General features: G+C 41.0%; 3 protein-coding genes across 5 annotated transcripts; all 3 read right to left on the bottom strand.

The window, feature by feature from the left end:
• Positions 1–5187: 5187 nt before the first annotated feature.
• LOC141766623 (E3 ubiquitin-protein ligase TRIM21-like) lies at positions 5188–8175 on the bottom strand. Of its 2 annotated transcripts, XM_074633595.1 has the most exons (3): positions 8053–8169; positions 6456–7343; positions 5188–6287 (listed from the first exon to the last, which is right to left on the bottom strand). In XM_074633595.1, the coding sequence occupies exons 2-3, from the start codon at positions 7332–7334 to the stop codon at positions 5691–5693; spliced, it is 1476 nt and encodes a 491-aa protein (XP_074489696.1). In that variant the 5' UTR covers positions 7335–7343; positions 8053–8169; the 3' UTR covers positions 5188–5690. The 2 variants fall into 2 exon arrangements, with proteins under 2 accessions (XP_074489696.1, XP_074489695.1); XM_074633594.1 differs by having other exon boundaries at positions 5188–7343; positions 8053–8175.
• A 4642-nt stretch (positions 8176–12817) lies between these two features.
• LOC141766620 (E3 ubiquitin-protein ligase TRIM21-like) lies at positions 12818–15798 on the bottom strand. 2 transcript variants are annotated; one of them, XM_074633589.1, is made up of 3 exons: positions 15682–15793; positions 14085–14972; positions 13063–13916 (listed from the first exon to the last, which is right to left on the bottom strand). In XM_074633589.1, exons 2-3 carry the CDS (start codon positions 14961–14963, stop codon positions 13320–13322), a joined length of 1476 nt encoding a protein of 491 aa, XP_074489690.1. In that variant the 5' UTR covers positions 14964–14972; positions 15682–15793; the 3' UTR covers positions 13063–13319. The 2 variants fall into 2 exon arrangements, with proteins under 2 accessions (XP_074489691.1, XP_074489690.1); XM_074633590.1 differs by having other exon boundaries at positions 12818–14972; positions 15682–15798.
• Positions 15799–19881: 4083 nt separating this feature from the next.
• Positions 19882–22955, bottom strand: LOC141766626 (E3 ubiquitin-protein ligase TRIM21-like). Its single transcript, XM_074633599.1, has 2 exons — positions 22401–22955; positions 19882–22048 (listed from the first exon to the last, which is right to left on the bottom strand). The coding sequence occupies exons 1-2, from the start codon at positions 22944–22946 to the stop codon at positions 20948–20950; spliced, it is 1647 nt and encodes a 548-aa protein (XP_074489700.1). The 5' UTR covers positions 22947–22955; the 3' UTR covers positions 19882–20947.
• Between the last annotated feature and the right edge of the window lie 3927 nt (positions 22956–26882).

Raw genomic sequence — 26882 nt, forward strand, 5'->3', positions numbered from 1 at the left:
TATTGTCATCTGTCTACTCAAATAAAGTTTGACTGTGAAACAGAAATGTGTTGTGTTGCTTACAAGTCACTATTTACTACCTGTACTCTTCTACATGCATGACATCAAATATATATAATATATAAATATCACCTGTTTAAACAGTGTAATTACATAAAGCCTTTGTGAAAGAACATGTTATATTTAGATGATGGGAGTACATGAAGCCTTTTCTGCTGGTTCTTGCAGACTAACAGAAGTAGGACCAAACTTTGCTCATAGTTAGGATGCGGAGGAGAGAGTGACGCTCTGTGGGCGGGGTCACCTAGCTGCTGGTTCTGCTCATTGTTCCACCAGGAAACCCTTATATGGCTTTCAATTCGTCCCCGACGTCACCAGTGTAAAGAAAAGCTGCTTAGCGTTTTTTTAGACCCATTTTTGGACAGATGGAGCAGGAGAAAAAGAGAGAGGATGTTTTTTTATGATACTATGGTGACCTGTAGACACACTGGGGACAGACATTGATGTTTAAAAGACATGAAATAGGTGACCTTTAACTCTACACTCCCTCCCTCACACTGGCGTGTTCAGGGAGTGGCCTTGGGTGGCACAGGCCACCCCTGAAATCTGATTGGCCACCCCAAGTGCCACCCCAATATCTTAAAATATGATTGGCTATATGCCCAGTCAGAGGCGGGCCACGGCACTGAATGTAAACTGCACTCTTGTTTAGAGTTGCAGTTCCTTCTCAAACCTGAGAGGCAGAGATGCGCTAAAGTAGTATGTAGCCTGCAAAAAAAAAAGGCGCGAAGAAGAAGAAGTTTGAGCAGGTGAACCTACAGGTGAAACAAACTTTTTTTCTACAGTCAGTCTATCGAAGCAACACGTCTCTGGAGCGTCGTCGTGAAAGATGTGAGTAGCCTACATTTTACTACACTTACTGTGCCTGTAGTTAAAAGCTGTAACGGTCTTGTTTTATTTCTTTTTATTGTAATTGGCACAAGGCTGTCATCATCTCATCTCATTAGCAAACACTGTTTTGACTGTCAACGATGCTAAAGCTAACATTTAGCTATTCTGTACTGCGTAACATTGTTATGTTAGACCCGTGTAACATCAATTACATTTCGTTTTCATTCGTGTGTATGCACAATTATCTATTGTACAACATATAAGAATGTCGTGCATTATGGGACTATTACAGTATGAAAAGAAATCAGAATATAAAGGATTTCTTCAAAAGAAAGAAATCCAAAATAGAGCCAGAGCAGTCAGTCAGAGGATGAGAGCCAGCTTGTCCTGAAACAGCCTTCAGCTTCAGCTGTACACATAGGTACCATACCAAGAGGTGTTTGTTGAGCTCTTCAGGCTATGCAAAATAGCTCTAGCCCTCCCAGTCAGCAGTGCTGCATGTGAGCGGAGTTTTTCAGCTCTAAAGCTCATTAAAACTCATTTGAGGACAACCATGCTAGACAACAGACTAAGCCATTTAGGTTTGCTAAGTATTGAGTCAAGAAGAGCGAGGGCACTCAACATGGATGATTTTATCAAAGTGTTTGCAAGCAAACACAAGAACAGGTGAATTGCACTGTTTTAACCCTCCTGTTTTCCTCAGGTCAAGGAAGGAAGAAGGGAGGGAGGAAGGACGGAATAAAGAACAGAGGAAGGACAGAGGACAGAGGGAGGAAAGAAAGAGAGAAGGACAGGAAGAAGGGAGGGAGGAAGGAAGCAAGGAAGGAAGGAACTGTCAAAACAGATTGGGTCTCTTGAATGGTAATACTAGGTAATACTAGAGTAACCAACACTAGCACATGTAAAGTTTATAATTTGTTTGGTTAAATAATTTGTTCAAAGAGGCGTATGTATTTTAAATATGTTTGCACTTTATAGGCGGAGAGTGACTGTGTTTTTTAATGTGCATTGTTTTCTTATGTTGGCTTTTGGGGTCACAGGTTATTTTGTAGCATTATTACTGTAACAAATCAGTGTTGAAACAAGATTTGTTACAAGTGATGTAAGCTTTTTTTATGCACACATAAGCTCTGGTAAGGTCAGCTATCTCTGTTGATAAAATATTCTACACGGTCTGTACCTCCAACCATTTACATTGTTGCACATGTAAAGTTTTGCACAGTTTTGTCAAGTAAATATTTTGCCCAAAGAGTCTTATTTATTTTAATTTTGTTGGCACTTTATAAAGTGACTGTTTTAGAATAAGGATTTTCTTTTGTATGTAACCTACTTTGGGAATTTACAAATTATTTTGGCATTATTTAACGGTTCACTTTACAATGTTAAAAGAAGATTTGCTGGTATGTGAGGAGGGATGTGACTTTTGTTTATACCTGGGAGTTCAGGTTTCTCTGTTGCTGAGAATACTACAGTAACTTACTACACTGTGGCACATGTGACAAGTTTTGTCAAGTAAATGTTTTGCCCAAACAGGCTTATTTATTGTAATTTTGATGGCACTTTATACAGTGCACTTTATACAGAAAGTGCATTGTCTTTTTTGTATGTACTGTATATCATACCTTGGAAGGTTGTTTTGAGGTTAGAATAAAGTATGGTAGTTTTCAATCACATTTGTATGTTGCCTTTTCCTGAATGTTGTGACTAGTAGGTCTATTCTTGCTTGCAGTGTTAGTAAGTGAAGTAGATATGGGTTGTGGAGACAAAAATGGTAAATTAATGCTATGCCGACACCTGGGTGTGGGTGTGTATTTTCTTGTGTGTGTGTGTGTGCGTGCATATGTGAGTGTATATGTCTGTGCGCAGGCGCTCCTGCTCACACTTCATGCCACCCCTGCATAAGTCAGTGCCCCACTGTTGCCACCCCTATCAAAAATGTCTGGACACGCCCCTGACTGTAAGCACAGCACGGTACTTTTGAAGCACAAGATAAACCAGCACAGAAAGGAATAAATTGACAGTTTCTACATAGGAGTCAAAGGAGAGCAAATAAGAAACCACTTACTGTATGTCATGAACGCACAACAACACATGAATTAGCTCACTCTACTCAGCCACATACCAACCACCGAGCCTCTGCTTCCCCTGGTGCTTACTAGGATATTACCTCAGTCAGCCAGCAGGGAGCGTATTTTGACTGTCACTACATACTCATAGAAAGGTGGGAATTAAGTGATACAATTATTATAAACCTAACAAACAGTAGGAACTTTCAGACAAACAAATTCTGTACTTTGCATTATCATAGTCCTATTACCGTCCAGGCCTTTCTAACAGTAATACTCCCTCATGGTAGACGTTTTTTTCCACTTTTATTTGTAACCAAACCACACGTGCACACGGCGCCCGCCGTCAGAGTCGTGTCCAGCTACTGGCTCTGAATCAGCAGCTGGTTACTGTTGTCAGAGACCGACCGCAAATAACCAACACAACATTTAGCCGGCGCAAACTTGATGAAACGCAACAGATAAACATCGGCCACTGCCATCGGCGTATGTCATCGTATTTGGGCAGTCAGCAAAATGAATATCGAACAATACCGATGTTCAGACGATAACTCGGTGCATCCCTAAGTATTTTAACCCTCGCACAACCAACTCTTAGGTCATAACTATTCTCTACCATCCGTCCCATGTGACTTGAACGTTAACATGCTCTTTGCTGCAGAGTTCAGCGGCTCCAAGCTTCTCAACCGACTTCATTATACTTACTTTACTTAATACTTTATTGTCAGACAGGTCTGAAATTTGTTTTGCATAACAGCAGCTCCGTTTGCAACATCACAGAAAGGACAAAGACAATAAACAAGGATACAAACATTTAAACATTACAATCACAGAAGACAATATTCAGGGCCCTTTAACGCACATTTGATCTGGGATTAGGCTCCATATTTAGTTTAAGGATTGACTGATGCAAAAAAGAGTGCTTCAGTCTAACCTTATTAAATCGTGGAACCCTGTATCTCCGATTCGATGGTAACAGTTGATATTCACTGTTCAAAACATGGTTGGGGTTAGAGACGATGTTGTTAGCTAGCCTTAAGATGTTATTATGATAGGCTGATTCATAGAGTTTCTCAAGGGGTTGACCAACAATCTTTGAGCAGATTTTCATTTGTTGGAGCAGTTTTGACTTTAAAGTAGTTGACAAATTCTTGTACCATGTAGTATAAAAATACTGTAGAACACTCATAATCACAGAAGTAAAAAACAATAGAAGAATTTGTTTACTCGCCCCAAAAGACCTGAGGCGGCGGAGAAAGTAAATTCTTTGTTTTGTCTTTTTACAGACAAATTCAATGTGGTCTTTCCAAGATAGCAGATGATCAATCATTACTCCCAAATATTTATATGAAAATACCTGCAGGATTTTTTCGTTATGAATAACAATAGGAACTTTATGAGAATCAGATGGTGAACCAAATACAATTTCTTCCGTTTTCTTTGTGTTAATCTGAAGAGCATTACTGTCACTCCACTCGGCCATTTTGTTCACGCCATGTTGGTGCAGCTCAGGGTTGTCCGAGTGACTTAACAGGGATATTATAGCCGTATCATCAGAATACTTTAGGATGTATTGATTTGGTGTATTTGTACGACAGTCATCGGTGTAAAAGGTGAAAAGCATAGCTGAACTCACGCAACCCTGAGGGGCCCCGACGTTGGTCGTGATGGCAGTGGAAAGGGTTTTATTTATTTTTACAATTTGAACTCTGTTAGTGAGAAAGGAGGCATACCAGTGTATCAAATAGGGATTCAGTTCCCGCTGGACCATTTTTGACACCAAGATGTCATATGCCATTACGTCTCCAATTATCTGAAAAAAATCAGTGTTCTGAGACAATTGGTTGAAAAATCTACAGTATGTGTGATTAACAGGCAGCTCCACCATCACACTCATATACACAGATTATTCTCGATGAAAGTGAAATCACAAAGATGTAAAAAAAATCCTGTGGAAACTTGTTGACTTTGTTAAACTTTCCACTGTGCAATAGCAATATTCAATATTCTGTGCAATATCAACAATATCTTACTGACTTTATCTTTATTGTTTGCTTGCTTATTTATTAGATCTTGTTTTGTTTTTTACTGATGCTTCTTGTTGTTTGCACTGTACCCCTTTGCTGCTATAATCCTGAAAATTATTAATTCATTAATAAAGGATTATCAAATTTTATCTATGCAGTCTGCAGAGAGGTGGACAATATGAAATGAAAATAACAGACAAAACTTTTCTTCTTCTCTGATATTTAAAACCACTGCAGCTGAATATTTTATGAATATTTTGTTGATGTTCCAAGTATCTGTCAATTTTGTACCAATATGAATCAAGAATTAATTCTTAATTTACCCCTGAAAACATACCAGAGATCCCTTAATTTGTCCTTTAATTTGAAATTATAAAAACTCAAACCATTAAAACACTTTATTAAAATATAATTAAGGTACGTGGAAATGTTTCTTATTCATTAATAAATTGTTTATGATGATTTTAATAGTCTATAAGGCAGGTAATGCAGTCATTAGAATAAATTAGACTACATTAGATAATATCAATCAGTGCTGTAAAATCTCTGTTTTGTAAGTAGCAATGTGAGAGATCAGAGGGAAATAAAGGAAATAAAACGTAATGATCAGAATCTGGAAAAACAATGTGTACACCCTAAATCACCAATAATATACATTTTTCATTAAATTAAAGAGAATATTTCTGTAGAAAATCAAATGGTTGTTCTACTCAGTGTGATTGACAGGAGAGATGATCAGAGGGGCAGAGTTTTTACCTCCATAGTTAAGACTGGGACTAAAGAATGGGTAGAGTTTCTCAGTGAAGGAGCAGCCAGTAAAGGAGTAGATAAGAGCTGCAGCATCAACATCATAAAAGGAGACCAGACCCTCCTCATAATCCACAAACACCCCCACCTTCTCAGGCTGAGACTTCAGAGAGAGACAGACTAAAGGGTCAGCAAGAGCTTTGTACTCATTTTCATTCCTCAAACATATCGACCAGTAACCATTCTGAAGAGACGGTGTGATTCCTCCCTTCCTGTTGATCGACTCTCTGGCCACTCCTAAATCCCAATCAGTCTTCCCTTTAACCTGAACCTCGTAGTAAAACCTTCCTGAAGAGAAACTCTGCTTTGCTAAGACACAAGCAACAGTATCAAATCTCTCTGGGTTGTCTGGGAGATTTTTCTTTACATCACCACAGTTTACTTGTTTTCCATCATCAGACAGGATGAGGTAGGTATGTGCTGTATCAGGATCAAGTGTCACATCCACTGCAGACTGCTGGACCCTCTTCAGCTCGGCCTCAAACAGCTTCTTCATCTGTTTACTGAGCGTCTCCTCCAGCTGATTCACAGCTCTCACCACAGTCCCCTCATATGAAGGTGGACGGACGCTGACTTCTGTCCAGTCCTTGGTGGGTGGAGCAGCGTTCAGGGACGTGAAGCTTTGGAGGAGGTGGAGGTGGTCTTCAGAGTGTGAGAGCTTCACCACTTCAGTGCTTCTCTTCTTCAGCTCAGAGATTTCCTGTTCCAGCTCTTTGATGAAGCCTTCAGCCTGTTTCTCTGTCTTTCTCTGCTTCTCTTGGATCGTGTCGATGAGCTCGGCCTGGCTTCTCTCAACAGACTCCTTCAGAGCGGTGAAGACCTGAACACTATCTGCTATCTCTCTGTCTGCATCTTCCTTACTGAGCCCCACTGAGTGTTTCATCTCCTGAATCTTCAGTCGTCTCTTCTGGATCATCTGCTGAATTTCAGCCTCTGTCGTCCCCAGCTCGGCCTTCTTTCCTTCATATTCTTCTTTCAGAGGAACAACATCGTGTGTCTTGTGGTCTAAAACAGTGCAGAGCATGCAGACACACATCTGGTCGGTCTTACAGAACAGCTCCAGCAGTTTATCGTGCTTCGTACACATCCTTCCTTCCAGGTTCTCCACAGGGTCAATCAGCTGATGTCTTTTCAGACCTGACCTTGTCAGATGAGGCTCCAGGTGAGTCTCACAGTAGGAGTCCAGACACACCAGGCAGGACTTCAGGGCCTTCAGTTTGGTTCCAATGCAGACGTCACAGGGAACTTCTCCTGGTTTGGCAGCTTGTTGCTCTGAGCTGCTGCTGCTGGCTTTCTGTTGAGCTGACTGTCTGAACTGAGCAGCCATCTCAGAGATGAGAGTATTGACCTGCAGCTCAGGTCTTGTGGAGAAAATCTTTTTACAGTTGGGACACTGAAACGGGACCTTAATATCCCAGTGTTGAGTGATGCAGGTTTTACAGAAGTTGTGTCCACATGGTGTGCTGACTGGATCAGTGAACACATCCAGACAGATGGAGCACAGAAACTGATCTTCAGTCAGCAGACAGCTGGCAGCAGACATATCTACACTCTGAGAACAAAAAACAAAACTGTAATTACATATCTTTTGATTATTTGTTTAATAAAATCAAACACATACAGTCAGTGGGGCTGGTATTTTGCTTTTTACCTGCCCTTAACACATTTATTACAATTTACTGTGATATATTTATCCAGTAATTTACTTTATTATTTGTTTTTTTGAAGCGTCTGAGGGAGCAGAGCAGAATAAAAATCCCTTTCTCTGTCTAAAGAGCATTAGAGTCAGAGAGTCAGCTTGGACAAAGAGGAGGAAGAGGAGGATCAGAGAGAGAGGATGAAGATACAGAGAGCAGAGAATCAGACACATTCGATGTGCAGAAGAAAAGATGGAAGCTACTGCTCTGGACTGCAGGACATAATATATATAATATCATTTCTCTCCACAACCCCCACGGCCACCGATGGACCTCAGGGAAACATTTGCCCTGAGGGGAACTTCCTGTCTGAGTAGAGCTGAGGTTTGGAGTTCAGACAGGAAACAGGTCTGTGAATTAGCTCAAACTAATGCTAGCTGTGACTGTATTCTGTCTAACCTTAACTAGCCGGAGTTCAGTCACTGTGGTTTACCTCTGTTTAGTATTTCTGGCAACATTTACAGGTTGTTTTGATCCATTCTTTAAACAGATGTAAAACAGTCAGATTCTGGTTTGAACTGTATTTAGTTAGTGTATTTAGTCTCTGTAGGTCAGTGTACTCACCAGTGTTTGGCAGAGATTCTGCTGTGTTGTTGATAAAAAGCTGCTGGATTCAGTTGAATGTTTCTTTAGAGAGAAACAGAGAGACTCGTCTCGACTGCAGCTCTGCTGTCGCTCAGACAAACTTTCACTTTCCTACCAGGAAATGTGACGCTGAAGCTCTCCTCTTTCAGTGTTGCTCCACCTCTCAGTGGCCCGTCGCCAACAGGGAGTAGTGGAGGAAGTATTCAGACCCTTTACTGAAGTAAAAGTACTAATACCACACTGTGAAAATACTCCACTAAAGTCCTGCATTTAAAACCCTTATTGAAGTAAAAGCATTTAAGTATTATCAGTCAAATGTACTTGAATTAGCCGATCTATATATCCTATATGAGTGGCTGGACTCCAAAACCAGTCGGACGAGCTTTTCCACTCCAACTGGATTCAGCAGAGAGACGGCACATGCTGCTCGGGCCAACCTGAGTCTACTGTTCTGTAAACAAAATATCTCATACAGCACTGAAAATATACAGACTGAATTTTAATACTACATTAAAGAATTAGAGTTGTGTAATTTAAGTTTAGCCTGGTACATGACATATAAAGGCCTTTTATAGAGTGACTGAATTCCTTTTAAAATGTTTACCTTAAATTTCTATTAATTCCTTTTATCCTTTATTAATGTAATCAAGGTCATTTTAATGAGTTTCTAAATGAATACTGTATTACTGTTGGATGGATTATCTGCTAAATAAGGTTTTTTTAGAAGTCAAACTTCCCTTAAACTTGACCAACTAACACAAAAGCTATCCCTTAATTTATACCTGTTTTTCAATTAAGTGAAAATTAAGGGAAGGCTGATCATTTTTAAACCATGCCATGAACCACTAAACTGTATCTTACAATAATCCATTAATTAACTGCAAATTTGATTACTTAATTACTTTAATTAAATTTTAAGGCGTACCTGTAATGGTGTTTTTATAAACATTAAGAGTTTTGTGTTGTGTTTCTGTTGCAGGTGTTCAGTGGGAACACGAGACAGCTGTTGGACCAATCACAGTGAAGGAGAGACCTCTAGAGTGAGAAAACAAAATAACAACTTTTAAAATGTAGGAGATTAAAGCTCGTTACTCTGATGAGATCTGGTTTTCGTGTGTGTTTTATTCTCTCGTGGTTAAATCAGAAGAAGTACAACTGAGTTTCCAACCTGCTGATGATTCAGTGGGTCCAATAGATTTTTCTGAACGCTCTGATATTGTCACGGTCTGGCGCTGTGCCCAGAGGCCGTTGGACTTTTCCTTTTTGTTAAGACTTCCGACTATCTTGTGTTCATCTATTTATTGGCTTATTGGTTCTGAAATTGTCTTTAGGATTTGGGGGGTTTTCTGTTATATGTCTGGTTACATTCATTCTAGTGTTTCCTGTTTTATTTTTGATAAGTTCACTCCTCTTGTGTCTTGTCTGGTTTTACTTCCTGCCTTTCTCCTTTTGTGATTGTCTGCCCCGCCCTGATTTGTTCCACTTGTGTTCAATCACCCTGTTCTTCTGGTGTATTTAGTCTGTGTGTTTCCCCTTTTTCTCTGTCGGTTCGTTGTCGCTCCTCATGTGTAGTGTGTCACCTTTGAGAGAGTTTTTCCAGTGTTTTGTATTTCAAGTTTATTCCTTTGGTTTGTTTTATGTGAACCTGCCTGACGGACCAGCTGCATGTTTGTTCCTGGTAAGTTTTCTTTCATTAAATCCTTCACCTCTGACTGCCGCCTCCTCATCCTTACCTGCATCTTGGGTCCAAGCCTGTTATCCCAGAAACCCTGACAGATATATCTGACTTTGGTATTTCAATAATACAGGAATCCACCAACAAACTGAAAAAAACATGGACGCCTCACATCAGCTGGATTAACGAGTAATAGGATATATTTGGCGACCCATTTTAGCATTTTTCATTTAAATTTTTTTAGTCCGTCCGAGAGAACGACGCCATCCGTCATCAGTTAGCTAGTGGACTAGTAGCGTCAGAACGCTGCCAGGGAGTAGATGAAAAGTTCCGGCTTCGCTGCTTCATGGTGCGTGTCCACGGGGGTGTTTTTTTATCGCGAGGGATCGCCTCGCTTCCCAGCATTGGACACTTTGGACACTCAGCATTGGCTGCTACTAGACACAAGGCACTCGGTACCTGATTGGACGAATGCTTTCCCTCGTAGGCTGCTGCTGCTCCCAGCTTTCAAACCGGAACCAACATGGCGGCTGAAATGGCTGAATGACTGAAATGTTTCTGAAAACATTTTATTTGAGAAATAATCCATGCAGTTGTTGAATCTGTCTTTATTTTGGACCGACAATGGTTAGTTTAAAATTTTCTCAGGAGTTTCCGGAGGCATCGAGTCACGCTGGTCGGACGCCCCTGATTTGCATAAAGGAGCCTAGACCTCAACTTTATGCAAATGAGGAGCAGCCAACGTGACGCCCCGTCTCTCGAATCGCGCCGCCACGCTACCAGAATGCATTGCACGTCCCTAATGAATGGGAAGCGTGGAAAGGGCAGAGGCTGACATGTACCATCAGCTGTCCGGGCTGGACGGACCCACGGCGGAGATGCGGGATTACAATGTGGCGGCCCCGACGTGCTGCTGCACTCTGCTCACCTGGGACTGGATACCGGTATGGGGGACGGACTGCTGCACAGGCTGCACGGCATGGAGGATGTTCCCACTGTAACATACTGGATGTTACGTCATCCTCATCGGACTAACGGGCTTCTAGTGACATATTACGCACACATGTGGTTCTTTAATCCAGACCGCCGTGATGGTTTTTAAGAAATCTTGAAAGCCGTCGTTTTACTGCTTAATTTGACACTGAACATAACAACGTTCTTGTTGCTGATCCGTCTCCAAGACGGTGTCATTGTAACTGAGGAATCTTTCTTAGGCTGGTGGATATATGACACTCGCCACTGGGTGTCGGTCAAGACACAAAACTTCACTCTCTGTTAACTGTTAAGTCCTCTCTTCTTTATTGATGGATGTAGGTTGTGTATGTGTGGTCTATGTGTGTTGTGGTCCTACAGAAAAAAACAGAGAAATACATTATCAGCTTACTTGACTAAAAGTAACTTCCAATTTACCTAAATAATATAAGCAACTTAAACAGCAGTATTTCTTGTGTTAATAATATAGCCACAGTGAACTCAATACTGTACATTTACACATAACCTGACAGCCACTACATACTGTAAAACCATTTCTTTCAGTACAATATACACACTGATTACCACAATACTATATAACTGAATTAACGTAATGAATAAGCAGTGACATGTGGTGGCATACAGAGCAGCCTTCATTAATGACACTTAATGACCTACAGACTGAACATGAGCTGAACATGAGCTGAACACGAGGTAATGTGTAATGAGACGCATTTAACCACTCTATACAGTAGACAATACTATAACAGAAATATAGCAATAATCAAATATCAATGCACGTGAATAAAGACTATGGAGAGCCTGATATTCCAATATAATGCTAATTAGCCTATACTGTAAGCACAGCACGGTACTTTTGAAGCACAAGATAAACCAGCACAGAAAGGAATAAATTGACAGTTTCTACATAGGAGTCAAAGGAGAGCAAATAAGAAAACCACTTACTGTATGTCATGAACGCACAACAACACATGAATTAGCTCCCTCTACTCAGCCACATACCAACCACCGAGCCTCTGCTTCCCCTGGTGCTTACTAGGATATTACCTCAGTCAGCCAGCAGGGAGCGTATTTTGACTGTCACTACATACTCATAGAAAGGTGGGAATCAAGTGATACAATTATTATAAACCTAATAAATAGTAGGAACTTTCATACAAACAAATTCTGAACTTTGCATTATCATAGTCCTATTACAGTCCAGGCCTTTCTAACAGTAATACTCCCTCATGGCAGACGTTTTTTTTTTCACTTTTATTTGTAACCAAACCACACGTGCACACGGCGCCCGCCGTCAGAGTCGTGTCCAGCTACTGGCTCTGAATCAGCCGCTGGTTACTGTTGTCAGAGACCGACCGCAGATAACCAACACAACATTTAGCCGGCACAAAATTGATGAAACGCAACAGATAAACATCGGCCACTGCCATCGGCGAATGTCATCTTATTTGGCCAGTCAACAAGACAAATATCGGCGATTACCGGTGTTCTGCCAATAAATCGTTGCATCCCTAATAATTTTAACCCTCGCATAACCAACTCTTAGATCATAACTATTCTCTACCATCCGTCCCATGTGACTTGAACGTTAACATGCTCTTTGCTGCAGAGTTCAGCGGCTCCAAGCTTCTCAACCGACTTCATTACGTCTCCAATTATCCCCAAAAAATCTGTGTTCTGAAACAATTGGTTAAAAAATCTATGTGTGATTAACAGGCAGCTCCACCATTACACTCATATACACAGATTTTTATCGATGAAAGTGAAATCACAAAGATGTAAAAAAAATCCTGTGGAAACTTGTTGACTTTGTTAAACTTTCCACTGTGCAATAGCAATATTCAATATTCTGTGCAATATCAACAATATCTTACTGACTTTATCTTTATTGTTTGCTTGCTTATTTATTAGATCTTGTTTTGTTTTTTACTGATGCTTCTTGTTGTTTGCACTGTATCCCTTTGCTGCTATAATCCTACAAATTATTAATTAATTAATAAAGGATTATCTCATTTTATCTATGCAGTTTGCAGAGAGGTGGACAATATGAAATGAAAATAACACAACAGACAAAACTTTTCTTCTTCTCTGGTGTTTAAAACCACTGCAGCTGAATATTTTGTGATCAGATTTTGTTGATGTTCCAAATATCTGTCAATTTTGTACCAATATGAATCAAGAATTAATCCTTAATTTACCCCTGAAAACATACCAGAGATCCCTTAATTTGTCCTTTAATTTGAAATTATAAAAACTAAAACCCTTAAAACACATTAAAATACAATTAAGGTACATGGAAATGTTTCTTATTCATTAATAAATTGTTTATGATGATTTTAATAGTCTTGAAGGCAGGTAATGCAGTCATTACAATAAATCAGACAACATTAGATAACATCATTCAGTGCTGTAAAATCAGTGTTTTGTAAGTAGCAATGTGAGAGATCAGAGGGAAATAAAGGAAATAAAGCATAATGATCAGAATCTGGAAAAACAATGTATACACCCTAAATCACCAATAATATACATTTTTCATTAAATTAAAGAGAATATTTCTGTAGAAAATCCAATGGTTGTTCTACTCAGTGTGATTGACAGGAGAGATGATCAGAGGGGCAGAGTTTTTACCACCATAGTTAGGATTCGGACTAAAGTATGGGTAGAGTTTCTCAGTGAAGGAGCAGCCAGTAAAGGAGTAGATAAGAGCTGCAGCATCAACATCATAAAAGGAGACCAGACCCTCCTCATAATCCACAAACACCCCCACCTTCTCAGGCTGAGACTTCAGAGAGAGACGGACTAAAGGGTCAGTCCAAGCTTTGTACTCATTTTCATTCCTCAAACATATCGACCAGTAACCATTCTGAGGATTCGCTGTGATTTTTCCCTTCCTGTTGATCGACTCTCTGGCCACTCCTAAATCCCAATCAGTCTTCCCTTTAACCTGAACCTCGTAGTAAAACCTTCCTGAAGAGAAACTCTGCTTTGCTAAGACACAAGCAACAGTATCAAATCTCTCTGGGTTGTCTGGGAGATTTTTCTTTACATCACCACAGTTTACTTGTTTTCCATCATCAGACAGGATGAGGTAGGTATGTGCTGTATCAGGATCAAGTGTCACATCCACTGCAGACTGCTGGACCCTCTTCAGCTCGGCCTCAAACAGCTTCTTCATCTGTTTACTGAGCGTCTCCTCCAGCTGATTCACAGCTCTCACCACAGTCCCCTCATATGAAGGTGGACGGACGCTGACTTCTGTCCAGTCCTTGGTGGGTGGAGCAGCGTTCAGGGACGTGAAGCTTTGGAGGAGGTGGAGGTGGTCTTCAGAGTGTGAGAGCTTCACCACTTCAGTGCTTCTCTTCTTCAGCTCAGAGATTTCCTGTTCCAGCTCTTTGATGAAGCCTTCAGACTGTTTCTCTGTCTTTCTCTGCTTCTCTTGGATCGTGTCGATGAGCTCGGCCTGGCTTCTCTCAACAGACTCCTTCAGAGCGGTGAAGACCTGAACACTATCTGCTATCTCTCTGTCTGCATCTTCCTTACTGAGCCCCACTGAGTGTTTCATCTCCTGAATCTTCAGTCGTCTCTTCTGGATCATCTGCTGAATTTCAGCCTCTGTCGTCCCCAGCTCGGCCTTCTTTCCTTCATATTCTTCTTTCAGAGGAACAACATCATGTGTCTTGTGGTCTAAAACAGTGCAGAGCATGCAGACACACATCTGGTCGGTCTTACAGAACAGCTCCAGCAGTTTATCGTGCTTCGTACACATCCTTCCTTCCAGGTTCTCCACAGGGTCAATCAGCTGATGTCTTTTCAGACCTGACCTTGTCAGATGAGGCTCCAGGTGAGTCTCACAGTAGGAGTCCAGACACACCAGGCAGGACTTCAGGGCCTTCAGTTTGGTTCCAATGCAGACGTCACAGGGAACTTCTCCTGGTTTGGCAGCTTGTTGCTCTGAGCTGCTGCTGCTGGCTTTCTGTTGAGCTGACTGTCTGAACTGAGCAGCCATCTCAGAGATGAGAGTATTGACCTGCAGCTCAGGTCTTGTGGAGAAAATCTTTTTACAGTTGGGACACTGAAACGGGACCTTAATATCCCAGTGTTGAGTGATGCAGGTTTTACAGAAGTTGTGTCCACATGGTGTGCTGACTGGATCAGTGAACACATCCAGACAGATGGAGCACAGAAACTGATCTTCAGTCAGCAGACAGCTGGCAGCAGACATATCTACACTCTGAGAACAAAAAACAAAACTGTAATTACATATCTTTTGATTATTTGTTTAATAAAATCAAACACATACAGTCAGTGGGGCTGGTATTTTGCTTTTTACCTGCCCTTAACACATTTATTACAATTTACTGTGATATATTTATCCAGTAATTTACTTTATTATTTGTTTTTTTGAAGCGTCTGAGGGAGCAGAGCAGAATAAAAATCCCTTTCTCTGTCTAAAGAGCATTAGAGTCAGAGAGTCAGCTTGGACAAAGAGGAGGAAGAGGAGGATCAGAGAGAGAGGATGAAGATACAGAGAGCAGAGAATCAGACACATTCGATGTGCAGAAGAAAAGATGGAAGCTACTGCTCTGGACTGCAGGACATAATATATATAATATCATTTCTCTCCACAACCCCCACGGCCACCGATGGACCTCAGGGAAACATTTGCCCTGAGGGGAACTTCCTGTCTGAGTAGAGCTGAGGTTTGGAGTTCAGACAGGAAACAGGTCTGTGAATTAGCTCAAACTAATGCTAGCTGTGACTGTATTCTGTCTAACCTTAACTAGCCGGAGTTCAGTCACTGTGGTTTACCTCTGTTTAGTATTTCTGGCAACATTTACAGGTTGTTTTGATCCATTCTTTAAACAGATGTAAAACAGTCAGATTCTGGTTTGAACTGTATTTAGTTAGTGCATTTAGTCTCTGTAGGTCAGTGTACTCACCAGTGTTTGGCAGAGATTCTGCTGTGTTGTTGATAAAAAGCTGCTGGATTCAGTTGAATGTTTCTTTAGAGAGAAACAGAGAGACTCGTCTCGACTGCAGCTCTGCTGTCGCTCAGACAAACTTTCACTTTCCTACCAGGAAATGTGACGCTGAAGCTCTCCTCTTTCAGTGTTGCTCCACCTCTCAGTGGCCCGTCGCCAACAGGGAGTAGTGGAGGAAGTATTCAGACCCTTTACTGAAGTAAAAGTACTAATACCACACTGTGAAAATACTCCACTAAAGTCCTGCATTTAAAACCCTTATTGAAGTAAAAGCATTTAAGTATTATCAGTCAAATGTACTTGAATTAGCCGATCTATATATCCTATATGAGTGGCTGGACTCCAAAACCAGTCGGACGAGCTTTTCCACTCCAACTGGATTCAGCAGAGAGACGGCACATGCTGCTCGGGCCAACCTGAGTCTACTGTTCTGTAAACAAAATATCTCATACAGCACTGAAAATATACAGACTGAATTTTAATGCTACATTAAAGAATTATGTTGTGTAATTTAAGTTTAGCCTGGTACATGACATATAAAGGCCTTTTATAGAGTGACTGAATTCCTTTTAAAATGTTTACCTTAAATTTCTATTAATTCCTTTTATCCTTTATTAATGTAATCAAGGTCATTTTAATGAGTTTCTAAATGAATACTGTATTACTGTTGGATGGATTATCTGCTAAATAAGGTTTTTTTAGAAGTCAAACTTCCCTTAAACTTGACCAACTAACACAAAAGCTATCCCTTAATTTATACCTGTTTTTCAATTAAGTGAAAATTAAGGGAAGGCTGATCATTTTTAAACCATGCCATGAACCACTAAACTGTATCTTACAATAATCCATTAATTAACTGCAAATTTGATTACTTAATTACTTTAATTAAATTTTAAGGCGTACCTGTAATGGTGTTTTTATAAACATTAAGAGTTTTGTGTTGTGTTTCTGTTGCAGGTGTTCAGTGGGAACACGAGACAGCTGTTGGACCAATCACAGTGAAGGAGAGACCTCTAGAGTGAGAAAACAAAATAACAACTTTTAAAATGTAGGAGATTAAAGCTCGTTACTCTGATGAGATCTGGTTTTCGTGTGTGTTTTATTCTCTCGTGGTTAAATCAGAAGAAGTACAACTGAGTTTCCAACCTGCTGATGATTCAGTGGGTCCAATAGATTTTTCTGAACGCTCTGATATTGTCACGGTCTGGCGCTGTGCCCAGAGGCCGTTGGACTTTTCCTTTTTGTTAAGACTTCCGACTATCTTGTGTTCATCTATTTATTGGCTTATTGGTTCTGAAATTGTCTTGAGGATTTGGGGGGTTTTCTGTTATATGCCTGGTTACATTCATTCTAGTGTTTCCTGTTTTATTTTTGATAAGTTCACTCCTCTTGTGTCTTGTCTGGTTTTACTTCCTGCCTTTCTCCTTTTGTGATTGTCTGCCCCGCCCTGATTTGTTCCACTTGTGTTCAATCACCCTGTTCTTCTGGTGTATTTAGTCTGTGTGTTTCCCCTTTTTCTCTGTCGGTTCGTTGTCGCTCCTCATGTGTAGTGTGTCACCTTTGAGAGAGTTTTTCCAGTGTTTTGTATTTCAAGTTTATTCCTTTGGTTTGTTTTATGTGAACCTGCCTGACGGACAAGCTGCATGTTTGTTCCTGGTAAGTTTTCTTTCATTAAATCCTTCACCTCTGACTGCCGCCTCCTCATCCTTACCTGCATCTTGGGTCCAAGCCTGTTATCCCAGAAACCCTGACAGATATATCTGACTTTGGTATTTCAATAATACAGGAATCCACCAACAAACTGAAAAAAACATGGACGCCTCACATCAGCTGGATTAACGAGTAATAGGATATATTTGGCGACCCATTTTAGCATTTTTCATTTAAATTTTTTTAGTCCGTCCGAGAGAACGACGCCATCCGTCATCAGTTAGCTAGTGGACTAGTAGCGTCAGAACGCTGCCAGGGAGTAGATGAAAAGTTCCGGCTTCGCTGCTTCATGGTGCGTGTCCACGGGGGTGTTTTTTTATCGCGAGGGATCGCCTCGCTTCCCAGCATTGGACACTTTGGACACTCAGCATTGGCTGCTACTAGACACAAGGCACTCGGTACCTGATTGGACGAATGCTTTCCCTCGTAGGCTGCTGCTGCTCCCAGCTTTCAAACCGGAACCAACATGGCGGCTGAAATGGCTGAATGACTGAAATGTTTCTGAAAACATTTTATTTGAGAAATAATCCATGCAGTTGTTGAATCTGTCTTTATTTTGGACCGACAATGGTTAGTTTAAAATTTTCTCAGGAGTTTCCGGAGGCATCGAGTCACGCTGGTCGGACGCCCCTGATTTGCATAAAGGAGCCTAGACCTCAACTTTATGCAAATGAGGAGCAGCCAACGTGACGCCCCGTCTCTCGAATCGCGCCGCCACGCTACCAGAATGCATTGCACGTCCCTAATGAATGGGAAGCGTGGAAAGGGCAGAGGCTGACATGTACCATCAGCTGTCCGGGCTGGACGGACCCACGGCGGAGATGCGGGATTACAATGTGGCGGCCCCGACGTGCTGCTGCACTCTGCTCACCTGGGACTGGATACCGGTATGGGGGACGGACTGCTGCACAGGCTGCACGGCATGGAGGATGTTCCCACTGTAACATACTGGATGTTACGTCATCCTCATCGGACTAACGGGCTTCTAGTGACATATTACGCACACATGTGGTTCTTTAATCCAGACCGCCGTGATGGTTTTTAAGAAATCTTGAAAGCCGTCGTTTTACTGCTTAATTTGACACTGAACATAACAACGTTCTTGTTGCTGATCCGTCTCCAAGACGGTGTCATTGTAACTGAGGAATCTTTCTTAGGCTGGTGGATATATGACACTCGCCACTGGGTGTCGGTCAAGACACAAAACTTCACTCTCTGTTAACTGTTAAGTCCTCTCTTCTTTATTGATGGATGTAGGTTGTGTATGTGTGGTCTATGTGTGTTGTGGTCCTACAGAAAAAAACAGAGAAATACATTATCAGCTTACTTGACTAAAAGTAACTTCCAATTTACCTAAATAATATAAGCAACTTAAACAGCAGTATTTCTTGTGTTAATAATATAGCCACAGTGAACTCAATACTGTACATTTACACATAACCTGACAGCCACTACATACTGTAAAACCATTTCTTTCAGTACAATATACACACTGATTACCACAATACTATATAACTGAATTAACGTAATGAATAAGCAGTGACATGTGGTGGCATACAGAGCAGCCTTCATTAATGACACTTAATGACCTACAGACTGAACATGAGCTGAACATGAGCTGAACACGAGGTAATGTGTAATGAGACGCATTTAACCACTCTATACAGTAGACAATACTATAACAGAAATATAGCAATAATCAAATATCAATGCACGTGAATAAAGACTATGGAGAGCCTGATATTCCAATATAATGCTAATTAGCCTATACTGTAAGCACAGCACGGTACTTTTGAAGCACAAGATAAACCAGCACAGAAAGGAATAAATTGACAGTTTCTACACAGGAGTCAAAGGAGAGCAAATAAGAAAACCACTTACTGTATGTCATGAACGCACAGCAACACATGAATTAGCTCCCTCTACTCAGCCACATACCAACCACCGAGCCTCTGCTTCTCCTGGTGCTTACTAGGATATTACCTCAGTCAGCCAGCAGGGAGCGTATTTTGACTGTCACTACATACTCATAGAAAGGTGGGAATCAAGTGATACAATTATTATAAACCTAATAAATAGTAGGAACTTTCATACAAACAAATTCTGAACTTTGCATTATCATAGTCCTATTACAGTCCAGGCCTTTCTAACAGTAATACTCCCTCATGGCAGACGTTTTTTTTTTCACTTTTATTTGTAACCAAACCACACGTGCACACGGCGCCCGCCGTCAGAGTCGTGTCCAGCTACTGGCTCTGAATCAGCCGCTGGTTACTGTTGTCAGAGACCGACCGCAGATAACCAACACAACATTTAGCCGGCACAAAATTGATGAAACGCAACAGATAAACATCGGCCACTGCCATCGGCGAATGTCATCTTATTTGGCCAGTCAACAAGACAAATATCGGCGATTACCGGTGTTCTGCCAATAAATCGTTGCATCCCTAATAATTTTAACCCTCGCATAACCAACTCTTAGATCATAACTATTCTCTACCATCCGTCCCATGTGACTTGAACGTTAACATGCTCTTTGCTGCAGAGTTCAGCGGCTCCAAGCTTCTCAACCGACTTCATTACGTCTCCAATTATCCCCAAAAAATCTGTGTTCTGAAACAATTGGTTAAAAAATCTATGTGTGATTAACAGGCAGCTCCACCATTACACTCATATACACAGATTTTTATCGATGAAAGTGAAATCACAAAGATGTAAAAAAAATCCTGTGGAAACTTGTTGACTTTGTTAAACTTTCCACTGTGCAATAGCAATATTCAATATTCTGTGCAATATCAACAATATCTTACTGACTTTATCTTTATTGTTTGCTTGCTTATTTATTAGATCTTGTTTTGTTTTTTACTGATGCTTCTTGTTGTTTGCACTGTATCCCTTTGCTGCTATAATCCTACAAATTATTAATTAATTAATAAAGGATTATCTCATTTTATCTATGCAGTTTGCAGAGAGGTGGACAATATGAAATGAAAATAACACAACAGACAAAACTTTTCTTCTTCTCTGGTGTTTAAAACCACTGCAGCTGAATATTTTGTTATCAGATTTTGTTGATGTTCCAAATATCTGTCAATTTTGTACCAATATGAATCAAGAATTAATCCTTAATTTACCCCTGAAAACATACCAGAGATCCCTTAATTTGTCCTTTAATTTGAAATTATAAAAACTAAAACCCTTAAAACACATTAAAATACAATTAAGGTACATGGAAATGTTTCTTATTCATTAATAAATTGTTTATGATGATTTTAATAGTCTTGAAGGCAGGTAATGCAGTCATTACAATAAATCAGACAACATTAGATAACATCATTCAGTGCTGTAAAATCAGTGTTTTGTAAGTAGCAATGTGAGAGATCAGAGGGAAATAAAGGAAATAAAGCATAATGATCAGAATCTGGAAAAACAATGTATACACCCTAAATCACCAATAATATACATTTTTCATTAAATTAAAGAGAATATTTCTGTAGAAAATCCAATGGTTGTTCTACTCAGTGTGATTGACAGGAGAGATGATCAGAGGGGCAGAGTTTTTACCACCATAGTTAGGATTCGGACTAAAGTATGGGTAGAGTTTCTCAGTGAAGGAGCAGCCAGTAAAGGAGTAGATAAGAGCTGCAGCATCAACATCATAAAAGGAGACCAGACCCTCCTCATAATCCACAAACACCCCCACCTTCTCAGGCTGAGACTCCAGAGAGAGACAGACTGAAGGGTTAGTACAAGCTGTGTACTCATTTTCATTCCTCAACCATATTGTCCAGTAACCATCCTGAGGAGACGGTGTGATTGGTCCCTTCCTTTTGATCGACTCTCTGGCCACTCCTAAAGTCCACTCAGTCTTCCCTTTAACCTGAACCTCGTAGTAAAATCTTCCTGAAGAGAAACTCTGCTTTGCTAAGACACAGTGACAAGGATCAAATCTCTTTGGGTTGTCTGGGATATTCTTCTTTACATCACCACAGTTCACCTGTTTTCCATCATCAGACAGGATGAGAGCAGGATGTGCTGTATCAGGATCAAGTGTCACATCCACTGCAGACTGCTGGACCCTCTTCAGCTCGGCCTCAGCGAGCAGCTTCTTCATCTGTTTACTGAGCGTCTCCTCCAGCTGATTCACAGCTCTCACCACAGTCCCCTCATATGAAGGTGGACGGACGTGGACTTCTGTCCAGTCCTTGGTGGGTGGAGCAGCGTTCAGGGCCGTGAAGCTTTGGAGGAGGTGGAGGGGGTCTTCAGAGCATGAGAGCTGCACCACCTCAGTGCTTCTCTTCTTCAGCTCAGAGATTTCCTGTTCCAGCTCTTTGATGAAGCCTTCAGCCTGTTTCTCTGTCTTTCTCTGCTTCTCTTTGATCGTGTCGAAGAACTCGGCCTGGCTTCTCTCAACAGACTCCTTCAGAGCGGTGAAGACCTGAACACCATCTGCTATTTCTCTGTCTGCATCTTCCTTACTGAGCCCCACTGAGTGTTTCATCTCCTGAATCTTCAGTTGTCTCTTCTGGATCATCTGCTGAATTTCAGCCTCTGTCTTCCCCAGCTCGGCCTTCTTTCCTTCATATTCTTCTTTCAGAGGAACAACATCATGTGTCTTGTGGTTGTCGTATCTTTTCTGCGACCGTGCTGTTGAAGTGATGATGAAGGAAGCTCCGAGGACACTGTTCTTGCTGGTAAATAGAGTTTATTACAAACAAGTCACACATGTCATACGGACGTCTCGAGCAGTCCGGAGGCCTCCAGTCGAATATGAAAGTCCTGCTCGTTTGGGTCCCTCGCACCCCCATATATTGGGTTCAGATCGTCCAATCCCTGAGCTAAGATATGAACTCATGCCTTAGGTATTCCCTACATGTTATCTTTCAGCCCCTGGCCTTTGCCCTACTTCTTTCACATATGTTTACAATTAGGGGCCTCTCAGTCCGGCATCAGACCTGAAAATATACCACATGGTCTAAAACAGTGCAGAGCATGCAGACACATATCTGGTCGGTCTTACAGAACAGCTCCAGCAGTTTATCGTGCTTCGTACACATCCTGCCTTCCAGGTTCTCCACAGGGTCGATCAGCTGATGTCTTTTCAGACCTGACCTTGTCAGATGAGGCTCCAGGTGAGTCTCACAGTAGGAGTCCAGACACACCAGGCAGGACTTCAGGGCCTTCAGTTTGGTTCCAGTGCAGACGTCACAGGGAACTTCTCCTGGTTTGGCAGCTTGTTGCTCTGAGCTGCTGCTGCTGGCTTTCTGTTGAGCTGACTGCCTGAACTGAGCAGCCATCTCAGAGATGAAGGTATTGACGCGCAGCTCAGGTCTGGTGTTGAAAACCTCTTTACAGTTGGGACACTGAAACGGGACCTTAATATCCCAGTGTTGAGTGATGCAGGTTTTACAGAAGTTGTGTCCACATGGTATGGCGACTGGATTAGTGAACACATCCAGACAGATGGAGCACAGAAACTGATCTTCAGTCAGCAGACAGCTGGCAGCAGACATATCTACACCCTGAGGACAAAAAACAAAACTGTAATTACATTTCTTTTGATTATTTGTTTAATAAAATCAAACACACACAGTCAGTTTGGCTGGTATTTTGCTTTTTACCTGCCCTTAACACATTTATTACAATTTACTGTGATATATTTATCCAGTAATTTACTTTATTAATTGTTTTATTGAAGCGTCTGAGGGAGCAGAGCAGAATAAAAATCACCTTCTCTGTCTAAAGAGCGTTTGAGTCAGAGAGTCAGCTCGGACAAAGAGGAGGAAGAGGAGGATCAGAGAGAGAGGATGAAGATACAGAGAGCAGAGAATCAGACACATTCAATGTGCAGAAGTAAAGATGGAAGCTACTGCTCTGGACTGCAGGACATTATATATATATAATATCATTTCTCTCCACAACCCCCACGGCCACCGATGGACCTCAGTGAAACATTTGCCCTGAGGGGAACTTCCTGTCTGAGTAGAGCTGAGGTTTGGAGTTCAGACAGGAAACAGGTCTGTGATTTAGCTCAAACTAATGCTAGCTGTGACTGTATTCTGTCTAACCTTAACTAGCCGGAGTTCAGTCACTGTGGTTTACCTCTGTTTAGTATTTCTGGCAACATTTCAGGTTGTTTTGATCTATTCTTTAAACAGATGTAAAACAGTCAGATTCTGGTTTGAACTATATTTAGTTAGTGCATTTAGTCTCTGTAGGTCAGTGTACTCACCAGTGTTTGGCAGAGATTCTGCTGTGTTGTTGATAAAAAGCTGCTGGATTCAGTTGAATGTTTCTTTAGAGAGAAACAGAGAGACTCGTCTCGACTGCAGCTCTGCTGTCGCTCAGACAAACTTTCACTTTCCTACCAGGAAATGTGACGCTGAAGCTCTCCTCTTTCAGTGTTGCTCCACCTCTCAGTGGCCCGTCGCCAACAGGGAGTGGTGGAGGAAGTATTCAGACCCTTTACTGAAGTAAAAGTACTAATACCACACTGTGAAAATACTCCACTAAAGTCCTGCATTCAAAACCCTTACTGAAGTAAAAGCATTTAAGTATTATCAGTCAAATGTACTTGAATTAGCCGATCTATATATCCTATATGAGTTGCTGGACTCCAAAACCAGTCGGACGAGCTTTTCTACTCCAACTGGATTCAGCAGAGAGACGGCACATGCTGCTTGGGCCAACCTGAGTCTACTGTTCTGCAAACAAAATACCACATACAGCACTGAAAATATACAGACTGAACTTTAATGCTACATTAAAGAATTATGTTGTGTAATTTAGGGTTTAACCTGGTACATGGCATATAAAGGCCTTTTATAGAGTGACTGAATTCCTTTTTAAATTTGTACCTTATATATTTCTATTTATTCCTTTTATCCTTTAGTAATGTAATCAAGGTCATTTTAATGAGTTTTTAAATTAATACTGTATTACTGTTGGATGGATTATCTGCTAAATAAGGTTTTTTTTAAGTCAAACTTCCCTTAAACTTGACCAACTAACACAAAAGCTATCCCTTAATGTATACCTTTTTTTTCATCTAAGTGAAAATTAAGGGATGGCTGATCATTTCTAAACCATGCCATGAACTGTATCTTACAATAATCCATTAATTAACTGCACATTTGATTACTTAATTACTTTAATTAAATTTTAAGGGGTACCTGTAATGGTGTTTTTATAAACATTAAGAGTTTTGTGTTGTGTTTCTGTTGCAGGTGTTCAGTGGGAACAGGAAACAGCTGTTGGACCAATCACAGTGAAGGAGAGACCTCTAGAGTGACAAAACAAAATAACAACTTTTAAAATGTAGGAGATTAAAGGTCTCATATTATGCTCATTTCCAGGTTCATAGATGTATTTAATGTTGTACTAGAACATGTTTATATGCTGTAATGTTAAAAAAAAACGTTATTCTTCTCATACCGCAGCCTGCCTCAGAGCCTAATTCAGCCTCTGTCTGAGAGACCCTAAGTGTGTTCCAATCCGCGTACTTCTGTACTTACACTTACTATTTTGAGTGCATAAGTGCGTTCACACTGGGAAGTACGGCAAAATGCAGTGCACTCAAATTCCCCATGATGTTGTACTCAAAACGGTCAGATCGTTGAGTGTGGAACGCTGGACACTTTCCACACTCAACTGTTGCCATCTTGGCTACGTAGCGGAAGGGGCGGAGCCACGACCACTATTTAAACATACGTAGATAACAGAATAAAACAATACAATACGTAAACATACCGGTGCATTTTCAGCCAACAGGAGGACACATCGAAGGCGTAGGCGACGACGCTGGAAACGTAATTTCCACTTTGCTTTCATTTCTTTTCAGAAGATATTTTGGCGCCGCAGAGTATTCGATTAGAGACGACCCTACCCTGTTGAAATTTACGCACTACTCAAGTGAGCACAGAGTGCACAAAGTGCACTACATTGAAGTGTACTTCTGGAAGTACGTGGATTGGAACACACTCCCTGATTTAGAGCCTGTCTCCTCCCACTCTGCTCTGATTGGTCAGCGTTTCTTGCTGTCCTGTCAATCAAACGCCCTCAACACAGCATCACTTTCTCCCTGGAGCTCTCCCTGTAGCAACCTTGGCTGCAACTAGCTGAGCACAGAGAGAGAAGCAGGCAGCAGGAGTTTCACATATAAACTACTCAAAAGTTTATAAACCAGAAACTTCACTCCAGGTTTTCCTGACGTTTTTTCTCAGGTAAATAATGCTATTTATAGCTCTGTTAGTTAGCTCAGTATTTACGTTATGCATAAACTCTGTAAACCGTAAACATACACTCTGTTTTACGTTTGTCTTTACAGGTCCATCTATGAGAAATGACCGACAGAATCATCCCAGAGGAGAGCAGACAGCTGAGAGCAGATAGCTGAGAGCAGATAGCTGAGAGCAGATAGTTCTATTTACATGGCGATACAGAGCTAACATGTTAGCATGTAGATATTGTTGAATCTGGAAATCTCAAGCCTTGGGCCAAGAACGGCAGAGATCCCAGCTCAATATTCTTCAATGTTCAATTCTAATAGTGTCAGAAAGTCAACACAGGTTACTCAAATGAATCACTTGATGCTGTATAAGTATGTTGCAAGAAAAATAGAGTTTTATTGTGTTTTAAAAATCAGAAGACAAAACACAATCAAACCCGAGCCGATCCGGAACACGACTGCCCGCTAGCTTAACATCATATGGGTATATACTTGAAACAAAGGACACATCCTTCTTATCTTGTCATCATAAAATTTACGTTCTCCACTTCTACTGGTCGCCGTCAAACTAGCCTACAAATCAGCATAAACTCGTCCTCCTCTGCCATCCGTTAAGTTAGAGATGTCCTTTTTTGGGCCTCTTGGGGTGGCATCTTTTTCTACACAGCTATGAAGCGACTTGAAGTTCGTTTGCGTTACGTCATTAGAGCTGTGAGTTACAGCGGCCAGTGTGAGTATTACAGCACTGGGGTCTATATCCTGTACCATGTCAACATAACTGCAGGTGGGATGATTAAAAATGCTGTGTATAATTAATATTGTCATCTGTCTACTCAAATAAAGTTTGACTGTGAAACAGAAATGTGTTGTGTTGCTTACAGCCACTATTTACTACCTGTACTCTTCTACATGCATGACATCAAATATATATAATATATAAATATCACCTGTTTAAACAGTGTAATTACATAAAGCCTGTGTGAAAGAACATGTTATATTTAGATGATGGGAGTACATGAAGCCTTTTCTGCTGGTTCTTGCAGACTAACAGTAGGAGCTACTTTGCTCATAGTTAGGATGCGGAGGAGAGAGTGACGCTCTGTGGGCGGGGTCACCTAGCTGCTGGTTCTGCTCATTGTTCCACCAGGAAACCCTTATATGGCTTTCAATTCGTCCCCGACGTCACCAGTGTAAAGAAAAGCTGCTTAGCGTTTTTTTAGAC

The sequence above is a fragment of the Sebastes fasciatus genome, chromosome 4 (assembly GCF_043250625.1).
Source record: "Sebastes fasciatus isolate fSebFas1 chromosome 4, fSebFas1.pri, whole genome shotgun sequence".
In the NCBI taxonomy this organism is placed as follows: Eukaryota; Metazoa; Chordata; class Actinopteri; order Perciformes; family Sebastidae; genus Sebastes; species Sebastes fasciatus.

What these genes read in the sequence shown, in the direction of transcription:
- LOC141766620 (XM_074633590.1), bottom strand. Translation starts at nt 14,963, where the DNA reads ATGTCTGCTGCCAGCTGTCTGCTGACTGAAGATCAGTTTCTGTGCTCC.
- LOC141766626 (XM_074633599.1), bottom strand. Translation starts at nt 22,946, where the DNA reads ATGTCTGCTGCCAGCTGTCTGCTGACTGAAGATCAGTTTCTGTGCTCC. An exon ending in GCACTGTTTTAGACCATGTG is followed by an intron (nt 22,049 to 22,400) that starts GTATATTTTCAG and finishes GACAACCACAAG; the next exon opens with ACACATGATGTTGTTCCTCT.
- LOC141766623 (XM_074633594.1), bottom strand. Translation starts at nt 7,334, where the DNA reads ATGTCTGCTGCCAGCTGTCTGCTGACTGAAGATCAGTTTCTGTGCTCC.